We start from the raw sequence: 18,773 nt of genomic DNA on the forward strand, positions 1-18,773 counted from the left end.
ACATAACACCGTTGAGCATCTGAATGACCAGGTAAGCTGTGGGGGCACCACACTGGACCAGTTCCAACAAACTTCCTGCAGCTCCATTTATTCTGTACACCAATGCCGGAAATATCTTTATCCTTTGTGTTTACTAAAGTCATATCTATACCATCTTTCCTGTAGCATGTATCAATCTGTTTCTTACTCAGTTTGATGAGTAAAAAACAGAAAAAAACACTAGAAAAATCAAATCATTATTTTCATTTCACAAACATCATACTCCAAAACACAAAGCAAAATAAAAATAATATTTTATTAATCAAGAAATGAGAAACTAAAATCAAAATCAATGATATGATGAATAATTTACAAAAAAAAATAAAAAATTGGGGATGATGTATCACTACATGCTGGTTGGTACTTTCTGTTGCCTATTTTTGGATGGAATTCCTGTCTGTCTAAATTCTTCCCGTTCCTTTAAGTATTCCTGTTTGCACTCTTCATAAAAGGTCGGGTCCTTATAACTGTAAAATAAAATTGAAAAGGTCAACGAGCTTGTGCAAACTATAGTAACAGAATAAATTAAGGCTACATTCAGAAATGCAGACTTTGATGCAGGTATTGGTGGTCCAAAGTCGGGAGTGAATCCAAAGGAAGGAAAGTTTTCATAATTGGGATAAACCTCTATTTTCAGCATTACATTTACTTTACCAATGGTAAGGTACAAGTCCCAGAAATAATGTTAAGAGTAGCCCTGCTCTACTCCGTAATACTGGTACCATTGAGGTGCTATATAATAGCACTTACTGTTGTGTGAGGCATTCCTTCAGTGCTGCGTTTTCATCCCGACACTTCAACACCATAAGAAATCCATTTTCCTGGCAGCATTTTGTGAAAGCTGAAAGAAAAACAAACAATGTAAAACATTCTAAAATGTTGTAAAAATCATTATAACCCCCTAGCTTAGTGAGGGCAAACCGTTTAGAGACAGTGTGTCCAAACTACAACAAAAACCTACTTATTTATCGCAAAGTACCAACGTGCCAATGTAAGCAGTAACTTATGGCTCCCTGTTTTGTCACTGCTATCCTTAGGACACTAATACATTAGTAAGTAGGAGAGGAAAATTCATTGTAGCTTTCCCTCCAGGATCCTCTGAACAGGAAGAATTTTGGGGCACAGAGCATAAGCTCCAATGCTAATACACCCTTATCCACATCTTCTCGCTCCTTGGGTTGTCCCAAGCAGCCAGAAATGTGTCACTTTAAAATAACACTGATTACAGCACATCCTGGGAATGCAGGAGGTAGCATCGAATACTTTGGGTTGATGGCCTAGGCATCCACAACAGGGACTAAGAGTGCCACCTTTGGCACCTGTGCCAAAGGTTGGTCACCACTGCCCTCTCTTTTTACCCAAGGCTTGACTTAAAGACAATGGTGGGGGGCAAGAATGTATCATACCTTGGTGCAGGATGAACCTCGTCACACGCCAGATTATCTAGTAGAAGGCTGTGCCACCGGACATTGTGCACCAGGTCCTGCCTAGTGTGGAATTGCACTATAGCCTGCACCTGTGGTATAGTTGGTGCACAGGCTCGGGGCTTCCCTGTGCAGCCCAAACCACTGTTTAGCACCACCCCCTCCTTACCCAAATGACAGAGGAGAAATTAGTTGCAATCCCCCTCCCCCTCCAAAATGTGAGCTGAAGCTCCTTTCTGAAATGCATATTCTCTCACTGCAGTCTACGGGTGGCCAGCAGCTTCCAGAGATGGGAGACTGAATTGACCACATAGGAGAAACATCAATATGTTTCTACCCAACTTCATAAAACTAACAAAAATTTTGGATATTGATTAAGTTGATCCTCATGAAGATCCCCCTTGTCCCTCACCCATAATAATGATTTTTTGGTCACACCCCAGATGCCTTTTATCTACTTAGTCCTTATTTCACTCATATAAACTTCTTTTCTGGGAGATTTTTATGTTTAGGTTGCAGCTGATATATGGAAGCTCTATTATAAATACTCATAGCTAATATTTTGTTACAATAATTTTTAAAAATTATAAGTCACAAGTAAAACCAGAAAATTACTAGCATTAAACAATTGCAAATTTAGAAAAACTAAAAGGTAAATTTATATGAAATAAAATTTCATATAAAATATAAAATTAGTTTCAAGTGGCAGAATTTGTGTTATTCCTTCTTGTCCCTTTCCCTTAGAAGTGAGCTTTAAATACTTTTTTTGATAACCATCTAGCAATCAGAAGGTGCATATTTGCTGGATTAAAGACAATGGGGCACATTTACTAAGGGTCGCACTGCTCACTTTCACTGGATTGTGCGCCTTTTTCAGGGATTACACGGCTTGCACAGATATGTAACTAGTGTGTGCACTGGTATTTTGGTAAATGCAATCCTTTTTGGAGCAGGTGTGCTGGCTTCCATGCGCGACAATTTAGGGAGTGTGTCGCGAGCCCTAGCTCTTACCTGCACCACTAAAAAGATGGTGAACTCCGGCGGTCCTGAGCGGGGAAGCGACCCATGCATGATATCGGGCGCACAATCTTAGTGGATAGCGGCACAGTGCATTATTGTCGGACAATGCACTTTGGATGTACTCTAGCGGCCGGGTAAGTAAATGTGCCCCATTATTCTGTATGTCAGTTAGTTCACTGCAATGTCCAACATTGATGGCATTGGTTCACATACTGCGACTTTCTTCTGAAACTTCCTAGAAGACGATACAAGTCTGCAGCCTTTTCAATATTATCTTGTGTGTAATTAACTTTAATTTACTGGATTTACAAATAAAGCAAATATGACAAGTATAAGATCACAGGTTGTAAAATGTGATCAAATAACTCCCATTCTTCACAACATATACACATCCTCACAACGTATATCCACAAGATGTAAGAGGCAAATCTAAAATGTAATTAAATGGAAAGAGCAATACATTCTGCATGATGGCACAGGCTGAATTTATAGCTTCTGAAATTGGTTTACACATGACTAGGGCTTCTAATACAATGTTATAGCTTTGTGATCAACAAATTAATCCTTGTTGTAAGCATTTTCTCACTCGCTGACCAAATCTGATCCTCAAGTCTCGCTATGGCTGGCCTGCAGCCACACTCTGTTTGTAAGGTCTTTGTCGCTTATTTAGCACAAGGATTTAATTAGAATCCTTCCTTTCATATCGTGTAACACATAACCCCGCTTTTATTTGTTTCGATTGATAGAGCTCCTAGATTCTTTCCCGTTACAATGGAGGCAATGAGTGGGATGAGGCTGTGTTCTGGATGTGTACACAGAGCTTCACACGCGGGTGTCGTATACTAGTACAAGTACTACATTACAGCAGGTAGATTAGTATCCAAGGGGTTCAGCTTTGGTTGAGTTTTTTTTTATGAATCTGATATTTTTTATTTTGTTTTGTAAACAGTTTAAAACCAAAACAACCCAACATACAAGGGAAGCCAAACTACCGCCCCAACCCCTCCCCTGGGGAGTTTGGTTTAGTCTCTAGTTTAAATTCTTTTTGGTACAGGTTACAATTGTTCTATGCAGAGATGAAAAATAGCATGGAAAACACAGGTATCTGCCTGGAGAATTAGGCAGCCCTAGTAAAGCTTATTACCGCACCTGTCTCCCCCCTTCAATGCCCCGGCTATTTAGTCTACAAGCTGTTTTTAACCAATTCTGTACAGTATATTAAAAAAAAAAAAAAAAAAAACACTGAGGAAATTCTTTTTAGAAAAAAAATTTCCTGCATTTAGCACAAATAATTATTTTTTTTCCTCTGGGAGCTGCATGTTCACAATATACTGCAATCAGAACCCCCCTAGTGTTCAAACACCCTAGGGAACCTAAAAAGTGCTAAATAATAACAGAAAAAACCTTTAAAGGAAACCTGTCAGCAGAATATATACCTAATTCCTAATAAACCACTACCAGTATGTTGTCAAGTAGCTGAACACCTTCCAGATCATATTTCTTTCATGGCCCAGGGTGGAGACATCATCCAGAAAATCAACTTTAAAGTAACTGAATTTGTTGTATAAAGACAAGTAGGCGCAGAGTTTAACACGGAATTCAAGCTTTTCCTGTCTCAGAACACCCCTTCACTTTAACTGATGGGCCTGCACCCAGAGACATCACTAACCTGAAGTCTGGTGCATGATGTAAGTCACAGGAGGTGTTCAGAAAGCTTGACAGGGAAAGCTCGACTTCACTTTTAAAACTCACCGCCCTCCTTGACTTTATACTACCAATTTACATTTCACTTCAAAGTTGATTTTCTGGCTGATGGAACCATGCTGGGCTACGAAAGAAACAATCTGAAAGGTGTAAAGCTGCTAGAAAACATACTAATAGTACTTTTCAGGCCAACTTCTGATGACAGGTTCCCTTTAAAAAACCTCCTATATAAAAATAAAAATCATAAACATGTCAGGTATAACCATGTCCCAAAAGGCCTGATCTATTAAAGTAAAAAAATATTCCAGGCAGTGAACACTATAACTGGAACTTCCTGCATTTAGCACAAATAAAATCTTTTTTTTTTCTGGGTCAATACTAATACAGTGATACTAATATTACTACTTATATAAAAGTTGTCTCCAAGGCACCATAAGTTTTGATTTTTTTTTTTTTTTGAATGACATTTGTGGATTAATAAATGCTATTACAGTTTTGTAGCCTGGGTTGGTATGCGGATGGATACTGTGAATTTACTTTTTTTTTTTTTTTTGTTTCAGACATTATTTGGGGGAAGGGAGGGAGAATAATGTGGCACACGGCAGTACTATAAGAGTGCCAAAAAAGGTAAATTATTTTTGGCGTACGGCAGATGGTCTGACTTGTCATTGTGCACATCAGAATCTGGTGCGTAAGCCATATTTTATTTATTTAATAATCGAATGGTGATCATAGGGGGTGTGACACCCAACATCCCTGTGGAGTGTGGAAGCCGACAGCTTTGTGGGTTAGCGGCCGTCCTAAGTCACTGTACATGCTGTGAGCCAGAGCAGTCATTAAATGTCCATTTTCTTTTTTGGCAATTCCCTCACATCATAGAACAAGACTTCATCAAAGTCAAACATTGATGTAGAAGGGGCCATTTTATTTAAGGTAGTGCTGGAGGCATATTTTTATTTTTCCCACCCTGATGAATTACTCTGCATATTCTTTCCCTACGCCTGAAACTGTGTCCTGCTAATGCAATCTCCTTAAAAACTTTACATTTCAATTTTTATTTGTTCGGTTCAGACGTCAGGCGAACCGACTAATTCGGACTGAGTGCGGGATTTAACTTTCAAATTGTGTCACAAGATCAAGCACATGCACCAGTAAGAAGAAGGTGAACTCCAGCAGACCAGAGCGGGGAAGCGACACATGCACAATATCGGGCGCACGATCGTAGTGAATCGCGGCAGAGTGCATTCCGGTCAGACAATGCACTTTCAGGGAATGCGTCAGGAGGGGTAAGTAAATGTGCACCTATGTGTCCTACTGCAGACAGGGCATGGGGAAGGTTGGTGCTCCAGCCAGTTGTCCTGCCGCCATACACAGGCTTCTGAGTAGAGGGAATAAAGCTAAATATCTAGTTTTATTATATTTTTAAGGAAAGGAGATAATGCTATAATATTGTTTTGTACATTTTCTGTCTTATGTTTGAAATCATTTACAACGGTTACATCTATCAGTATGGACTGTATTCTAATTGAATCATCTCACCTTTATAATTATATATTTAAAAAAATGCAATATGCATCAAGTCTATAATGCGCGTCTGGTGTCTCTAAGCCATAAAATGCTTCTCGTTTACCTTTGTCAGCTTACAGGCTCATTTCAGTAATGAGACAACGTATTCAGCTCTTGGATCTATTAGTGTTTCAGAACTCTAATTGAGATTTTCTAGAATGATCAAAATTGGGTGTCTTGCCTTAAATATAAGATTGAAGCTAATAATGCATGCCACATAATAAAACAGACTGCAATGATGTATCAACTTTTCATAACAAAGGGACATACACTACTGTCCATAAAAAAACAAAAGCCATATTAAATAAAAAAAAATCAAAGGTTGCAAAGTTTGAATGTATAGCGCCGTTCTAAATGGGGAACATGAAGACATCAGCATTTAGTGCAGTAAACACGGGCAGCAAAAAAGTTTTAAACATTTTATTAACCTCTTAAGGATTTAGTGTAGTACATGTATGTCCCCAAGAGGTAAATGAGGTTAAATGAGAGGAAAAACCTGGGTTTAACTACAAGCTGCTTCCATTGAGTACAATTCATGTGTTTTATTGTTTATTTCGGTCAACAGGACAACACATTTTGGAAGCAGATTGTCCCCTTCATCAGGCGTAAGGCAAATACATGTAGGGGAAGGCATATGCCCAAGAAGGAGCTGTTAGTACCAGCTACTACACAGCACTCCGTCCCAGAAAGGCGTTGTAATTAAACCCGTTTTTCTTCCTCTGGTCGTGAACTAGACCAGACCCCAGGAAGACGCTGCAGCTCATTTGCCAAACGTTGTCTGATAATACCGTAAACGGCAGAACCATCAGCAGATCCTGCCATATATACTTATCGAATTGTATGTTGATTTCTATAATCCATTATCAATTTTTTTCCATTGTGCCTACCGAGTATCTGCACTGTGTGCACTTTTGTTTATCTCAAGAGGTTAAGGCTGTACAAAAAGAAGGTTCAAAGGCTGAGCCCTCTCCATACGAGGCAGATTATCTGCTGTATTATGCAGGAGACACCTGCAGCTAACTATTGCCATCAGTGCTGGCAGGTGTCATGGCAATTAACCTGTTAGTTGTGGTCAAAGCCGATCATTTCACATAAACAACAGCTTCACAGCCACATAACTGCAAATCGGCATCCGCTATGACAGAAGGGGTTTCCGATTGCTTGCCATGATGGCTTGGAGCCTCTGGGAGGTTCCTATGGCTGCCAATTAAGCCTCATTACCTCCTGCTGTAATTTAGGAGCTGCATGTTCACAATATACTGCAATCAGAACCCCCCTAGTGTTCAAACACCCTAGGGAACCTAAAAAGTACTAAATAATAACAAAAAAAACCTTTAAAGGGAACCTGTCAGCAGAATATATACCTAATAAACCACTATCAGTATGTTGTCAAGTAGCTGAACACCTTCCAGATCATATTTCTTTCATGGCCCAGGGTGGAGGCACCATCCAGAAAATCAACTTTAAAGTAACTGAATTTGTTGTATAAAGACAAGTAGGCGCAGAGTTTAACACGGAATTCAAGCTTTTCCTGTCTCAGAACACCCCTTCACTTTAACTGATGGGCCTGCACCCAGAGACATCACTAACCTGAAGTCTGGTGCACGATGTAAGTCACAGGAGGTGTTCAGAAAGCTTGACAGGGAAAGCTCGACTTCACTTTTAAAACTCACCGCCCTCCTTGACTTTATACTACCAATTTACATTTCACTTCAAAGTTGATTTTCTGGCTGATGGAACCATGCTGGGCTACGAAAGAAACAATCGGAAAGGTGTAAAGCTGCTAGAAAACATACTAATAGTACTTTTTAGGCCAACTTCTGATGACAGGTTCCCTTTAAAAAACCTCCTATATAAAAATAAAAATCATAAACATTCCAGGTATAACCATGTCCCAAAAGGCCTGATCTATTAAAGTAAAAAAAATATTCCAGGCAGTGAACACTATAACTGGAAATAGTGCCCGATTTATATCCAAACTGCCAATTTTTACATCACATAACATTTAGGATAAAATGTGATCAAAAAGTCCCACAGTCCCCAAAATGTTATGTTATCAATGAAAACATTATCTTGTCCCGCAAGGAAAGCAAAAATATACAAATGTTGTAAGAACTAGGTTCTCAAGATGAGATGTTGATCATTAATTTCATTTACCCGCTTCCTTTAATCTAATCTACTATGATACCTATGGACCCAAATCATCCCATTATCAACCTGCTGCAGGCAAACCAATGGCACACAATTTGCCTATATGCTGAAGTGCATAACATTTGCATTAACTCAAAAGGATTTTGGTTGCTTCTTTTATGGTGTTGCATTTTTGATGGGCAGCAAAGTATTATTCTATTTAAAAAATGGAGGATTATGGTAATTTATAGAGAACCATCATTAAGGGATTCACATAGATTACATAAAGACAAAGTGAAAATACAAAAACTGCAGAGGTCTGGAACAAGTGGGAGGAGGACCGTGTCCAAGAAGGCAGATGGAGACACAAGGTGAGGGGACAGAGTAGTTATTGTGTGCAGCTGTAGATTATAAACACAGGCAGTTTGGGTGGTAGGCTGGGGCCCAAACCTTCTCAGGGGCCCATGGCCACCCAAACCACCAACCAAAATTTATTCTAAGAAGGACCTTGACCCATCAAATCCTCATTGATCTGTTCCTGCTCTAAATACACATACAGTATACACAAGATTCAATCCAGGACCTCTGAAGGTACTCCCAAAGCGCTGAAACCTCCTCCATTCCCCCAAGAAGCTTGATTCTAGTACCATGTGTAGGAAGCGAATTCCAGACTCGTGGGGGCTAGAATGTCCATGCAGCCCAGGGCCTATGGTAGTCTTACTCCGCTCCTGATTGTGTGTTGCAGGCAACATTGAACAGATGGTCTTTGGGTTACGTTTGAAGGTTTGGAAGTCATACACATTTTGGTAGAGAGTATGGGGGAAGATGCGTTTGTTTCCTTTAATAAATGAAAAGTATCCCATTGAACAAAACTATCATCAAAAAACTAAAAGGCCAAAATAAGCATCACCCTGATATTGAAGTCAGAGAAGGGTGCGATATTTCAGAGGAAGAACATGCAGACAGTCTTAAGCTGTAGGCTCGTGCAGGTATGATGTGAGGTCCCCACTGGAAAATGACTGCTGAGTTGCTTTCGATAAAATAAATAATTTCTCTTGACGCTTTTGAAGGCTGCTTTTATTTAGCAAAAGCCATCGGGAGGTCCCTCTCACTTGTTAAGTCACCAGTCTTGTTTGGTTAAAAGGTGTGATATCCCGGGAAGAGACCCCGAGTTACAGCAGCAAGCACACTCTGCAATGGTGATAAAGAAGCCCTGCTCGGAACACACAGAATTCATTGCAAGGTGATAAAATAACCCCTTCAAGCTACAGCCTCCATACAGATACAGCGAAAGAATCCTAACATTAACAAGGCTTTATTAGCATACTTCTCACATTACACCGAGCATCTGAACGCTAGGAATATTCTGCATTTACATTTACCATTTTTATTTTTTTGCCTACGGAGCTGGTTGATGGCGTGTTTTTTTTGCAGTACATGTTGTACTTTGCACCAGGAGTAGATATGCTTTTTGATCACTATTTATTGTATTTTTTTTGTGGGATGAAAAAAAAAAATCATAATTTTTAGTGTTTCATGCAGGCTCAATAATATATTTTTTTTAGATTGTATGGGTCGTTGCGGACAAAGTGTTTCTATATGTGGGATCAGTGTTTTACAATTTTCACATTATACTGTATAAACTCGAGCATAAGCCAACCCGAATATAAGCCAAAGCTTTTAATTTTACCACAAAAAATATTGACTCGAGTATAAGCCTAGAGTGTGAAATGCTTTGGTTACAGCCTCCCCCCAGTATGAAGCTAGCTCCATTATACAGCCAGCCCCCTGCCCCTGCATATAGCCAGCCAGCCATTCCCCAGTAGCCAGCCCCTGCCCCATTATACAGCCAGCCACCAGCCCCAGTTTGACCAGTTCATAAAAAAAAGAAAATCAACTCAGTAGTCATTTTTCAGTGGGGATCTCACACGTGTATGATTTAACTTCTTTTTATATCCATTGTAGGGAAAGGGGGTGATTTTAACTATTTGGTTTAATTATTTTTTTTAAATTATTTACTATTTTTTACACCCCCTAGGGTACTTTACCACTGGTTGTCCAATTGTTCCTTCCATATACTGCAATGCTACAGTATGGCAGTATATGGGGATTTTCCACATCATCTATTACAATGTGCAAATCACACTTTGTTATAGATCAGCAGGAACCAGATAGCCTCTTACCTTGCAAAGACATGAGGCTGTTATGGCGTCACGGGGAGCAACAATCTAAATAAAGATGGCGGCACATTGTATGTTAGCTGCGGGCATTTGCTGCTGTATGCACTCATTGAGCCCTTTTTTTTTTTTTAAAGCTCTATAACACCTAGATATATGTATGGCATGGAGCATTAAGGGGTTAAAAAGGTCTAATAGTATGACAGTGCACAGTTAAACTAGACAGTCTTATGACATACTGGATGTGGCATTTATTGCAGGTAATGCAATATACTACACAAGTTCTATCTCTTCATGTGAAGTGTAGGAGAGTAGTACAATTAGTTACTGAATTACATAATATTTAGCACAAGACACCAATGCCGTACACCAGTCTTACTTCAGCTCATGCCCCAACTCAGGCCTGTCAGTCTATGCAGATGCATAGGCTGCCACCTCTAATGCACTGTAATAAATGGTCCCAAATTTCCCAATCTATAAAAATGTAGAAACAGTTATTACCGGCTGTGAACCCCGTAATCGAAAAAAGCGATCAAATGTCCACCACGGATTTGCCCTTTCCCAACACATAAAGTCAGCTTGTCCAGTAAAAAAAAATGACACATTGGCCAACTCCATACTCCCAAGTATGAAAAAGTTATTGGAGTCAAAATATGGTAAAATTAATAATTTGGGGGTACAAAAAGTTTTATTTTTTGTTAAAATCTTTTAAAATCTAATAAAACCTATATAAATTAGGCATCCCTGTGATCGTACCGAACCAAAGAATATATTAGATGCGCCATTTGGAGTGTACAGTCAAAGGTGTAAAAACAGAACCCACAAGAAAATGGCGAAAATGCGGTTTGTCAACTTCACCGCATTATAAATAGTATTTCCACTTCCCAGTACAAGGGATGGAACATAAAATACAGTCACTAGGAAGTACAGTTTGTTACGCAGAAAACAAGCCCTCACAAAGCTTTGTAAACAGAAAAATAAAACGTTTTTGTGTTTTCATTTTTCACTTCCCTTCTTCAAAATGTTTTCCATTTTTCCATGTAAAATTCTGTGTAAGGGCTTGTTTTCTGCGTAACAAATTGTACTTCCTAGTGATGGTATTTAATATTTCATGCCGTGTACTGGGAAGCAGGAAAAAAAAAATTCCAAATGCAGGGAAATTAGTGAAAAAACATGTTTGCTGCGTTTTCTTGTGGGGTTGGATTTTACGGATTTCACTGTGTGCCCAAATGCCATTTCTACTTCATTCTTTGGGTCGGTGTGATCATGGGTATAACAAATTTGTATAGTTTTACAATGTGTTCATACATTTACAAAAATGAAAACCTCCTGTACAAAAATGGCCCCAGCGGCTCTACAAATACGTCATGGCACCTGAAAACCATTCTACCCTACAAAAGCTCAATGGCGCTCCTTCCCTTCCGTGCTTCCCCATGTGAGCGGACAGCCGGTTACATCCACATTCTTACTCGAAAAAAACTGCCCAATGTATTCCTAGATGCATTTTCTACTTTTATTTAGTTAATGTGGGTAAATTTGGGTACTAAATGAATGTAGTAATGACAAATATTAGTGAATTCCAAATAGAACCTTCATTTTGTTTGAATTTCTGTAAAATACATAAAGGGTTAACAAGCTTCCTACCTGCTGTGTAGTTTGAATAGTTTGAGGGGTGAAGCTAATAGAACGGGGTGATATGTGGTGGGTCTCTAAAGGCGGAACTTCCAAAACCCCTATAGAAATGAAATGGTCCAAAAATAATTGACTCAAAAAATTTTCTTGAAGATTTGAGAGAATCCCGTTGGATTTGTGATCTTTCTAGCGTCATAAGAAAACAAAAATTTCTAAAATTACGTCAACACAAAGCTGAGATATGGTCAATGTTTGTTAGTAACTAACTTGGGTGGTAAGACTATCAGTTTGAAAAACAGAACATTTTGAAGTTTGCCATTTTTTTTAATAAAGAATCAAATTTACCTTTCTTTTTTTTTTTTTTTATAAATAAATTCAAAATATATCAACCAAAATTTGATGTCCAAAATGTCACGGAAAAACAAACTCAAAAACAATTGGGTAAGTTAAAGCGCTCTAAAGTTATAACCGGATGAAGTGATACATGCTGGTTTTGAAAAATGAGCTTGATCACTTGGTCACCTTGGCCTTTAAAGTCTAGTTTTGGTTTTCAAATGCAATGGTCTCCAAGCCTTGAAGATGTGACTTCCCCTGTCATGGCATTTGTAGTGATGTGGTATTCTATGTACATGCAATGTATTCAGCCACAGCAGATCCAACAACAAGGCTCACACTTGTTAAAAACATAACTATAGACAGCGGCATAACTTGGTCTCTGCTTTGCCCTGGCTGCAGCTTGAAAATCTTTACCATTTTTTTTTCTACTTAGTAGCTGGCCCTACTGAGGTGTCATCTCACCATGTATATTATCACAACACTTAAGATATTGTGATCACACTCTTCAAATAAATGAAAGTGTTTGCCTTGAATAGGGAGGGCTACTCTTATTTATTTATTTATTTGCTGGATGCTCAACACCTTGCACTGATATGATTTGCAGGCGTTAAAACAAAGAGCAGCGGAGGTGGAGGACTGTGCTAAGCACGTTGCTTCAGAAGAGAAGGATATTGTCACTACAAACTGCTTACAGCGTGATAAAAAGATGATGTCTTCAATAGCAAGTTATACAGTTGTCAATGTCCTTGGTGTCAATTCTACAGCGGTCGCACAAGGAGATAAAGAGGCACAGCGTTCACAACGGAAATGTACTAAGGAGACCACACCACAGGCTCTGTAGCTGGGTTACTACAGAAGTCGCATCAATTTTTTTCTGGCATAGTAAAAAATACTCCTAGTGTTTCTGATGAGTATTTTTAGTTGAGGAAAAGTACAAAATTTGTAGTAACGGGACTGATATATTTAGCAAATTACAGGCAGCTCAGAGTGCCATCCGTTTATTTGGAGTAAGGCACACAGATGTATTAAATATAATACATAATTATCTATTAATAGATCACTTCTAGATGGAAACATTTTTCACTGATCACTCCAAATATAGTTAATGAGACTATGAAAAAAATGCAGATCAGTTTATAGAAACCAAAATGATCACTACCACCACAGCCCTGCTTGGTCTCACAGTTTATAGTTCCTTAATTACGAGGCCTGAAAAGTCTTTACTGACCGGGTATCTATTTCAATGCCCAGAAGTGGAACTTTTGTTTGATAAGACCGGTTTCATAACCGGATTCCATCTTGACAAAAGTCATCTTTACTTGTCAGTAATAAGATAACAAAAAACAAAATAAGTTAAAGGGAACCTGTCACCACATTTTCACAAATACAGCTGGTGACAGGTTCCCGCAGAGCCCTATGAACTAACTGAAGAAAAAGTGCAGCACTCTGTTGTAATCTAGTGAATCAAGTATTCTCATTTACAAAAACACTTGGTTTTTGTCAATGATTGGCTAAATGTTGCACGTATCTCTGATGAATAAAGAGAATACTTGATTCACTGGAATACAAATGAGTGATGCTGCTTTTTATTCAAACGTATCTTCTCTGACCCATGCAACTGGGATTTTCAGCTGCAGGCACCCACCACAATGTAAGCAGGCCCCAAATTAGGCAAAACATGCTCTCAACACGGACTTACTTCTACACGGCTTAAAATGTACTAACTAGGACTACTAGTGAATTGTACTTTATGGGATTATTACACACACACACACACACATATATATAATCTTGGTGTTAATTCTAAGATGTATGTGTGGAGAAAACCAGGTACTGCTCATCACCTGCCAAATACAATCCCAACAGTGTCACATGGTGGAGGAAGCATCATGCTATGGGGGCAGGGACAGGATGACTGGTTGTAATTGAAGGCAAGATGAATGCGGCCAAGTACAGAGATGTCCTGGATAAAAACCTCTTACAGAGTGCTCTGGGCCTCAGACTGAGCGAAGGTTCACCTTCCGATATGACGATGACCCTAAGCACAACAACAAAGAAGTGGCTTCAGAACAATTCTGACCATTCTTGACTGGCCCAGCCAAAGCCTGAACCTAAACCCAATTGAGAGACTTGAATATGGCCCCCACCAATGTTCTCCATCCAACCTGAGAGAGCTGGAGAGGATCTGCAAGGAAGAATGGCAGATGATCCCCAAATCCAGGTGTGAAAAACTTGTTGCATCATTCCCAAGACGACTCATGACTGCACTAGCTTGAAAGGTGCTAAACCCTTTAAGGATGCAGCATTTTTTTGGCGTTTATTTTTCACTCTCCATCTTAAAAAATCTATAACTTTTATTTTTCCATATACTGAGCAGTGTGAGGGCTTATCTTCTGCGTCACAAATTTACTCCTCAGTGACTATAATTCCATGCCCTGTACTGGGAAGCTAGAAAAAGTTTCCATATGTGGTGAAATTGGCAAAAAAAAACAAAAAAACCCCACAACATTTGTGGTCCCAGTTTTTACAACTTTCACTGTGCGCTCCAAATTATTTGTCTACTTTATTCGGTATAATTACAGGGATACCAAATTTATATAGGCTTTATTGTGTTTCAATACAATTTTCAAAAATTAAAAGAATGTGTTTCCATTTTCTGACGCTAATAACTTTTTCATACTTTGGTGTACGGAGCAGTCATTTTTTTATGAGATGAGCTTACACTTTCAGTGCTACAATTTTGAGGATTCTGCGACCCTTTGATCACTTTTTATTACTTTTTTTTAATGTGATGTAAAATGGTTTAAAAGCAGAACTTCAGACATTTCGGGGGTATTTTCTGTTATGGGGTTCAAAGCCGTGAATAATCATTTTTAGATTTTGCTAGATCGGGCATTTTGAGACACAGCGCTACCTAACAGGTTTGTGATTTTTACTGTTTGTTATGTTTTATATCAGTTCTAGGGGCTCATTGTATCAAAACTGCAGATGTCATGCAGCCTCGTATCTGACAAAGACCCAAGGCTGTCATGGCAAATGATCGCCATTGGGAGCAATGATCATAACAAAGATGGAACCACCCATGTACCGCCGCCTCAATGTTCAGCAGAGGGCACCATCGGCTGCTGCAGTGCTGCGTGAAGTCACGGATGCAATCTGTGTATAAAAACGGACTGATGGGTTGTGCCACTCTGAACTGAATCAGAGGAGAAAGGAAAGTTATTTTATTTCAGCGCTTGCCATAGGAAAGAAAACAAAACTACTGTCCAATTCTGAAGACCAATATCACAGGAACATAGGGAGCTCCCCCAGACAACACTTTTACCCATGTGCCCCAATGTTTGTGGGACCTATAAAGTAGGCAAGATTGCCTTCCATACAGCGATTCCATGATAAAGCTGGTGTGTCTTTAATGCGGTCCCAGATGAAGGTTGATTAGTTTGTTATGTAGCGGCCTACAATGTGAAAGTGCTCAGAGAATCTTTAGCGGGTGCATGTAATGAGCCAGGAAGTTGAGAGGATGAGCATGAGAAGAAGATTGCCGTGTATTGTTCAGCGCTGGCTGCATAAGCTGCTTGGTATTGTCAGTACATTGCGCACAGCGGCCCGGCCTAGATTGATCATGGTTCAGTTAACATCAGTGAATATCTAAAACCTCTGACTCAATTAATTCTCACCTGATTAGGATGAGACGGATATTCAAAGTAAATCATCTCTCCAGTCAAGTAGAAATCAATATTTCTGATTTTACTTTTAAATCACTGCCATAAATAATAAAATATCCGCCGCCGCCTCTTCTGTACCATACAACGGGGGCACGGTTTTTATATTCTACGCTGCACAACTGATTAAAAAGAATTATTCTAATTTGAGCAAGAGCATATAGAAGAAGGAGATTAAATAGTGGTAGATGAAACAAACTAATTACATTCACACAAAAGAGGGAAAAACATTATATATTGTTAACTCTTGCCCTATCAAAGAGGTTAAGCAACACAATGACACAAGCATTTACATACAATACCTAGTACAGGCAGTCCCATACTTAAGAACATCCGATTAACAGACGACCCCTAGTAGCAAACGGGCCTCTGGATTTTGGTAATTTACTGTACTTTAGCTTTAGGCTACAATAAACAGCTATGATAGTTATGTGTCTGAAATTAAGCTTTATTGTTAATCCTGATTCTTACGACAATGCAGCATTTTTAAAATTCAACTGTCACAAAGACCAAGAAAATTTTGGCCGGGATTACAATTATAAAATATACAGTTCCGACTTACATACAAATTCAACTTAAGAACAAACCTACTTCTCATGCGTAACCCGGGGACTGCCTGTAGTCTCTGCATAAAATAAAAATAGAGGAAATCTACCATGCCTTTCTTAGATTAGATCTGTTATTTAGGAGCTAAAGTTTCAACTTTATATAAATTAAGCCCAAGCGTGTGGGCAGGGGAGAGTGCAGATAGAGCAGGTAGCCCCCCTGGCAGGATCTGGTCTTCTTTTAGCTTCTAGGCATTTGTTTTTTCAAAAAAAGGCTTTAAAAATTATGCAAATAAGCCTGAACAGCTGTTAATAGAGCCCAGAGCCCCTAAGACTCATTTGCATAATTTGCTAAGCTTTTTTTTTAACAAGGGCATAAGAAGTTAAAAAGAGCAGATCCTGCCAAAAAAGAGAGTGCCTTATTTACAATCCTTGATTCTACAGTAGGATACCTTTAACCCCTTCCCACAAACTGCTGAACATAGTTCCTGCAAACCGCCAAACTATTAAGGCCTGCTTCTGTCACCCGCTCACAAGCAGTGCGAAGCCAGAAGATGCAGGTGTCTGCTGTATATTGCAGTCAAAACTATGATGTACTATGATGAACTATATAAACTCTGATCGTGGGTGATCGTGGATTTGCATCGTCACTTTTTAAAGGCTATGACCCCTAGTAAAAGACGAACCCCTTTGCCCACTGTGACCTCTGGTGAAACTCTCTAGATTCTTTACTTTAGTCCCCAGACTGCAATGATCAGCTGTAAGGTGTCTGTAATGAAGCTTTATTGATAGTCCTTGGTCCAAATACAACAAAAAATGGTTAATAATTTGAGAATTTTCTTTTATGGCCAAACCCCTTTAATTGTTTTATTAAAAAAAATGTATCTTGCAGGTTGGCTTGAAAAAGCAATTGCTTGTTCAAGCTCCCATTGATTGAACACCGTGCATTACAAATGCATTGCACTGTGTCATGTAACACACAGGTCATTGTGCAGCCCCAGGGCAGGGGGCTGGCTAACTGTATACTGGGGGGTTAGGCACTGGTTATATACTGGCTGGAGGCTGTGACAAATGCATTTCCCACGCTAGGCCTTATACTTGAGTCAATAGGTTTTTCCAGTTTGTTGTGTTAGAATTAGGTACTTCGGCGTATACACGGTAATAAATATGATACTTGGGTACATTTTGAACTATTTTTCATAGTTTGTTCCTGTCTTTGCTACCTCTTTGCTATCTCTCGCCACAGAAGCCAGTTTTTATCTTCCTGACCAGGCCCTGTTTTTAATATTTTCAAAGTTCTACATTTTCTGATTTCCAGGTAGATGTCTTTTTTATGTCAGCATGGTTTTTTATGTGTCATCTAATTTTTCTAAGATGTTATGTGGCTTAGGCTTATAGATGAAATTTTATTAACTTTTTCATGGTGGAAGAAAAGAAAATGATTAATTTTTTTAGGATGCACAGAAAATGTTAACTTAATATCATTTTCACAGGCATTTCATTGTGTTTTTTTTTTTTTGACAGTTGGTTGTGGGCTTATTCTTTGCAAAAAGTGGTATTTTGGGTATTTTTTTTTTTCTTTCCACAACTTTTTCAGGGTGTGTGTGTTTCAGGGAGTCCCATGCACTCATTAGACTCCGGGGCTGCCTTGGAAAGGATCCCCATAAAAGTGGCACGAGGTAGGTCTGATCCAATGGGAAGCCTTCCACGCTGCAGTCATGGTTGGGCAGAGTGAAAGGGGCTAACACCCATGCAAATCTCCTCTAAATGCACCTCCATCCCCAAAATGCCATGGTGTGCGCCCATAGAGCAGTTTACTACCAGAGATAGTAGAGCATTTTGGCATTTTAGCCACTGAGAATGTAAATTTCATAATTGCAGCTGATTTTGTTTTAACCCCTGTAAAGCAATTAAAAGGGTTAACAAACTTCATTAAAATTGTTTAACATACATTGAAGGGTGTAGTTCCTAAAATGGTGTGATTTATGGCGTTTATTATTTAGGACTCTGAGCAGGTTCCTCAAAAGTCTAATTTAGAATTTTTATTATTATTATTTTTATTATTAAAACTTTATATAGCGCCTGAGGTTTTTTTTTTTATGAAAATGAGAAAAATTGCACCTAAAGTTCTGAGCCTCATAACATCTTATGTCATCCATGTCTACATAAAGCAGTTATCAAGTTATTTTGCTAAATATGCATTCTTTTTCATAAACGCAAACCATATCACTCACATTTTCCAACTAACATGAAGTGTAACACGAGAAAATCTCAAAATCACCTGGGTATGTTAAAAGAAACCTACCACTTGTAGTGGCAGGTTTCAGATGGAAATACCGGGCACCAGCTCAGGGTGAGCTGGTGCCGGAGCTTATTTTCGTTAGTGTTTTAAACTGCTGTATTGCGGTTTAAACACTTTTTAAACTTTATAGCCGGCGCAGGGAGGTACGCGCTCGGGGCTTACCATGCGCGCGACCG

The 18,773-nt window shown here is 39.0% G+C and overlaps 1 protein-coding gene across 1 annotated transcript in view; it reads right to left on the reverse strand.

Moving 5' to 3' along the window:
- Positions 1-276: 276 nt before the first annotated feature.
- CMC1 (C-X9-C motif containing 1) overlaps positions 277-18,773 on the reverse strand; it is a 37,804-nt gene continuing 19,307 nt past the window's right edge. Inside the window, exons 3-4 of the mRNA XM_072154819.1 lie at positions 790-880; positions 277-506 (exon numbers count right to left, since the gene is read on the reverse strand). Of these exons, the coding sequence (XP_072010920.1) occupies positions 386-506; positions 790-880 (212 nt within the window). The 3' untranslated portion in view covers positions 277-385. The remainder of the gene's footprint in view (positions 507-789; positions 881-18,773) is intronic.

This window comes from Engystomops pustulosus, chromosome 5 (assembly GCF_040894005.1).
Source record: "Engystomops pustulosus chromosome 5, aEngPut4.maternal, whole genome shotgun sequence".
Lineage (NCBI taxonomy): Eukaryota > Metazoa > Chordata > Amphibia > Anura > Leptodactylidae > Engystomops > Engystomops pustulosus.